We start from the raw sequence: 6,000 nt of genomic DNA, 5'->3' as shown, positions 1-6,000 counted from the left end.
AAAATTCAATTTAAAACTACTAAACAGGATAAAAAGCTTTATTATAAATAAGAAGCGTTTCCCCTTTTCTTGCAATACTGCATCTGGACACTTGAGGACGCCAGAGATAAGAAATTAACTAGAACGCGTTTTATTAAACAGATGCTGAATTTATTTCAGAGTGTAGAGTAAAAACATTTGTGGCACAATCATTCAAGAATTATTAATGGATTAATATTTAATTTTATTTATGATTGATTAGTTCATAGTTTTATTAAAATCTCTTTTAAGGGTAACATACGTAGGCTAAATACGAACTGTTCAAAGACAGTTATCAACCATGAAAGATATATAATGATATGTAGAATTTGTATTGATCGGAGGATTAACAGGATAACTAGTTCATAACCGTAACCATAACGACGTAGTTGAATTGCAGCAAAACCTGTGTGTATAATTTCTGATATATATATATATATATATATATATATATATATATATATATATATATATATATATATATATATATATACACACACACACACACACAAACACACACACACACATACACATACACACACACACTATAACATCATATATTCGTAAACTATAATATAAACATTATATATTTTTTTTAAGCACAAGTATTTTTGTGTTAAAATGAATTCATTAAAGGAGAACAAACACAACACATCCTTTGTACAAGAGTCTGAAATTGGCACAGATCGTCATCTAGGACGAATTTGATTCATCCAACTAAATGACAATCATGTCCAAGAGCCCCCTCCCTTTTACTTGCCCTCTGTCAATCACACTCACTGACCCCGCCCTTTCCTGTCCAAGCCCCTCCCTTCTTCAGATTTTCAGACAGGAGCGCTGCGTAGCGACCAGTATCTCAAGCGGAGGAGAAATCTCCCGACTAATTAAACAGCGTGATCAGAAAACGGGCGAATATCGTCATAGGATTTTTCTACAGTATCGTATCTGGCAAGACGACGAGGTCTGGAGTCTGGGCTACGGATAAGAAACGTCTTGCATTGTTTATTTTATTTTTCTAGGGGTTTGATTTTATTATCACGCGCAGGCGTCGGTACACAAAAGAGCTTTGGAGATGATAGTGATGGTGATGATGATGGAAAAACGGCGTCGCATCATGAATAGAAGCTGGACAACGACAAGACTTTACACTTGGATGCACTGAAGAGGGATTTTGGTGCTTGGAAATCACGGGTTGATACTGTGTAACAGCCTAGTTGAGGTTTGAATTCGTGTCCAGATGTTGTCATTGTGCTGTGGACGGCTGCTGTGCTCCTGTAAGAAGGATGCATGGGAGTATGCCAGCTTTCCTGTTGTTTCTCTCCAATGTGCGCGTTGATGCACGGTTTGTATTCGAAGAAACCAGATTCAGAGAAGAAATCCGTATTTATAAGGACAACCCCTGAGAAATCTTGAACAATCTGTGGTTTATACAAGGTTATAAACTCTAAGTGTTGAGTTTTGGGAAATTAAGTTTCGTTGAAAAGAACAAGTCGCTTCGGAGTGACTGCATCAACCTTGCTTGCATACTTGAATTATTTGAACCTGAATAACTTATCAATGATGGTAGAGCCTGTGGGATTTATTGAGGCCTGGAAGGCACAGTTTCCAGAGTCCGAGCCTCCGAAAATGGAGCTGAGGTCTGTGGGAGGCATTGAGCAGGAACTAGACAAGTGCAAGGCGTCTATTAGGCGGCTGGAGCTGGAGGTGAACAAAGAGCGTTTCCGCATGATCTACCTGCAGACACTGTTGGCTAAAGAGAGAAAAAGTTATGACAGACAGCGCTGGGGATTCAGGAAGACGCAGATGGCCGAGGGGGACGCTCAAGCAGGTGGAGCTGACCCCCAGCACTCACAAACGCAGGAGCTTAGTCAGGGGGATCGCACCCGATTCCAGCCTGTAGGAGAAGCCAGGCCCAAACCGCGGCCTCCTCCGGCAAGGAAATCCGCCTCGCATGCAGATGGACTGGAACTGCAGTCAGCTTATGAGCCCCACCAGCTAGGGCAGGGCGGTGAGACAGATGGGCTTTCACCATCTAAACAGAGGGGAGGAGTGTCTCCTCGCAGGCCGCATCCTCCTCCTGACAAGGAGCTCCCATCTGACCCAAGTCCCAAGGATAAACCAGGCATGGGACTTGGCGTGGCCGCTTTGCGCTCCAACTTTGAGCGGATCAAACGAGCCAATTCGCACTCAGCCGGAGACGGAAGAGGAGGCCAGGACAAACAGCCTTTTTACGCCAACATGGAGTTCCATCATGATAAGGGCCTGGTGCGAGTGAACGATCGTGACGTCTCGGACAAGATCAGTTCCCTCGGCACACAGGCCGTGCAAATGGAGCGCAAGAGGTCCCTCCATTCCCTGCCAGGCAATTTGGCCACAGTCGCCGGTGACCCACGACCCAGGCCTGTCTGTAGGGGCCGATCCAGCGAGAGCACTTGCGGGTATGATGCCGAATGTGAAGATGGAGAACCCAACCCTCGGTACAACAGAGATTGCACTGCTCGGCCCAATGGAAACAAACCACCACCTCCTCCATGGCAGCCGTCAGATTTTCAGCCCTATAGCGGGGTTTATGTGACCAGTGAAAGCGGTGATGGTCGGGTCACGATGCGAGAGCATGCCAGCAACGATGACCATCACCTCACCTGGCCGAGGAGATCCTACTCACCTGGAAGCTTGGAAGACGTTGGAGGAGGAGGGGGTGGTTACACACCTGACTGTAGCTCCAATGAGAACTTGACCTCCAGCGAGGACGACTTCTCGTCAGGACAGTCGAGTCACGTGTCTCCTAGCCCAACCGCTGCCTTCCGCAGGCCCTTCAGAGAGAAAAGCCGCTCACCCTCACAGAACTCTCAGCACTCGTTGGACAGCAGTAGCCCTCCGACGCCGCAGTCCCAGAAGAGACACAGGCAGCCACACGTGGTTGTTTCAGAAGCCACTATTGTCGGTGTACGCAAAACGGGACAGATCTGGCCCCATGATGGAGACTCCACCCCCTCTATTAGGACATCCCATGACAACAGTTACCATGGAGATCTCGGTAAGTGATGCTTTGTGTACTTTTCGGTGTATTGAGGAAACTTGCCAATTTGACTAGTAATTGCTGAATTTTTTTGGGGGTGTTAAAAAGGAAAAGGTAAGGACACATGGACAAAATGTCTGTGCGGTCTGTGCAGTGTCATGGCAGTAATGATGTATTCTTGTTGTGTATTCTAATTTTTGTGGAATTAAAGCTCAGCACCATTGGCTATTATTCTCTTTGGTTCTGTAAATCACCTAGGTTTTTCCTGAGTTGCTTCACTCTCATTGGCCTTTACTGTGTCTTTCACACTGTATGATAGAGACAGCTGGACGCTTTGTGTCCACAGTGAATGTGGGTTTACCGGGCATGAGAGATGTTGAGTAATTAACTGAAAGAGCTCATTTAGATGATGAGGTCAGGCCAAGAGGGTTCAAATGCGAGTCTCCTGAGTCTCTTTCTTTGTCAAGAACGGTCGTAGTGGAGGGAGGTTTTTACCACAGTGTTAATACTTAATTCTGTGCTAATACTGTGTGTGTAATGTGCAACCTTTTATTGCTTACTTCTGCTAGCACACCTTCCAGTCAAGCAGAATCTGAACGCAGTTTACAGAAACCTGACACAGATATGTCCCGAATCCGAGTTTAAAGACAGCGTATCACTATACTGCTGATTTCTGAGATGAATAATTGCAAACTCTATGCTAACCCTCATTCCAGGAACCTTGCAAAGAATCCCATCCACAGGTGTCTGAGAGACGCTGACTCATCAGGCAAAACGGTTCCAACTCCCGACCGGGTTTATGAGTACGCTAACAGGAACCATGGACTGGGGACAAACTATTTCCTCAAAACGTATCCAGTGTCTTTAACCTGTGTGTAGCCTGAAGGTGTTAAGAGTGGTGTAGTGTGATGTGGTGAACTTGGCTCAGCAGTGACGCTCGGAAGGCCCTGCTCACCTTCTTATGCCAAGGAGGTCTTCTTTGTGGAGAGAGAAAAATAACACTGAGGGCAAAAAAAGACAGACAGACACCACTGAGCTCTGTTGAGCATGCCCAGGGCTACACTGCTGAATTACAGCCATTTTGTTTCCTGTTAAATAAAATGTAAAAAAAAAAAAAGATGACACTTGGCTGTTGCATTGCTTGTTAAACTGTGGCTGTGGTGAAGGAGCTGTACTGTTTTAAAAAAAAAAAAAAAAACATTTTTTTTTTATAAAGGGTTTCTTGATTTTTTTCCCTTCCACTTATCGTTAGTGAGTCAAGCAATGCAGTAATTATAGCTGTGATTCATTCAGATGCATACTACGGATAGATTGAATAGGATGTTAAGTTTAGAGCCTGCTTCCCTGTCCCTTTTAGGACAATCCATATCTCACTCAGCCTGTAAAGATACAGAGTCAATCAGATACAAAGACATCATATACTCGTTTTGAACCTCAAAGAAAGAAAAACGATCATGTCTTCAGTACACAGTGATAAAAATAAAGAGATCCGAGACATGTAGTAGTCGGTCCAGCCGTGCAGGTCCTGTAAAGTATTTTATTCTTTCTGTAAATGGGTCAAAGATGGAAAGGGATTTTAAAATGTCAGAAAATGAAGATCGCAAAAAATACACCACTGTTTTAACCTTGAAGGTGAACTCGTAATGCAAACTTCTTTTATGTTCTATAATTTTCCATTGAACGCCTTTAATTTAGATGGTGTCATTGTGTTTAAAAAAAAAAAAAAAAAAAAAAAGTGTGAAAGAAAGATAGAAATATATGGAGGGTTTTTTTTTTTTTTTTTTTTTTTTTTGGGCAACTCAAGAATCTGAAGCACACACTGTACTACACAACAAGCATTTAAAGAAATAGTTTGGGTAAAAATTAAAATAAAAATGGAATTTTGGGGACATTTGCTGTCCGGTATTTGCTTCTTCGTCTAATCTAATCACCGAAAAGTTACTTTTTTTTTAAACTTTTGACCATTCTGTTCTTTTAAAAGTCAAACTCCTAACCTGTCGTGTTTTTTTTATTTACCTGTAATCTTCCTCTTTCCTCATTCATGATTTTGCAGTGATGTGTATTCTAATGCAGCCTTTAGTTGCCATTTACCGTCTTGTTCTGCAGTTTACTAAGGCAGCAGTCACCCATTTTGAATTAGTTTTCTATATCAGTAAAAAAAAAAAACTGTGAACGTGTCAAATGCAACATTAAATCACTCCGTTCAGTGATTTTTAAGTCAGAACTTGTTACATTCCGTGATTGACAAAAACCACACTATGATCAGGACGAGGAGGTGTGACAACCTGCCTGTCAATCATCTTGCACTTTCATCCTGGTGTTCTCTCTTGGTGGTGCATGTGAAAAAAGGCATGGCTTTAGCTCCAAAATTGATGGAACGCAATGTGAGTTTCCACCACAACCACTGTGTATACCTTTTAAGAAATGGAAAGATAAATAAAGACAAGAGGAGGTAAAGTGCTGTGTGTGTGTGTGTGTGTGTGTGTGTGTGTGTGTGTGTGTGTGTGTGTGTGTGTGTGTGAACATAGTGTCTTTGAGCTGCTGTCTCCTACTTCAGTGAAGGCTGTAAAGATGCACAGATGTCCTATTGCGTAACAGTGTGAGCATCCTCTCTCCCTCTGCTCCTGGCTTGCCTTATGTGTGTGTGTGGAAAAAGAGTAGTCATATTTATGTGTGTAGTGAGAGTAAGTGATTGAGCATACATATGGCAACACCAGGTGCTAGATCTCCAAGTGCAAAGCGCTACACAGGATCTCTGTGTTCTTTATAAAAATAGCAAAATGCTTGTGATGGCAGGAGAACCTTATATTTACTGCTATCACTGTACATCATATTTGCTGTGTCTCATACGTACAAAAGAGCTCTCGAAGAAGGGTTTTTAGTGCCATTTCTTCAGTGAATGCCAGGCCCATGTGGTGTTCTGCTTTTCCAGTAAGTCCTCATTCCCACGATGGATGTCCTTC

The 6,000-nt window shown here is 42.9% G+C and overlaps 1 protein-coding gene across 1 annotated transcript in view; it reads left to right on the top strand.

Annotated features, from left to right (window-relative positions):
- Nucleotides 1–808: 808 nt before the first annotated feature.
- The window catches only part of bcr (BCR activator of RhoGEF and GTPase), a 77,531-nt gene continuing 72,339 nt past the window's right edge, over nucleotides 809–6,000 (top strand). Inside the window, exon 1 of the mRNA XM_017493348.3 lies at nucleotides 809–3,055. Coding sequence (XP_017348837.1) covers nucleotides 1,576–3,055 — 1,480 coding nt within the window. The 5' untranslated portion in view covers nucleotides 809–1,575. The remainder of the gene's footprint in view (nucleotides 3,056–6,000) is intronic.

The sequence above is a fragment of the Ictalurus punctatus genome, chromosome 18 (assembly GCF_001660625.3).
Source record: "Ictalurus punctatus breed USDA103 chromosome 18, Coco_2.0, whole genome shotgun sequence".
Lineage (NCBI taxonomy): Eukaryota > Metazoa > Chordata > Actinopteri > Siluriformes > Ictaluridae > Ictalurus > Ictalurus punctatus.
This window is presented reverse-complemented; position numbering and strand designations above follow the sequence as displayed.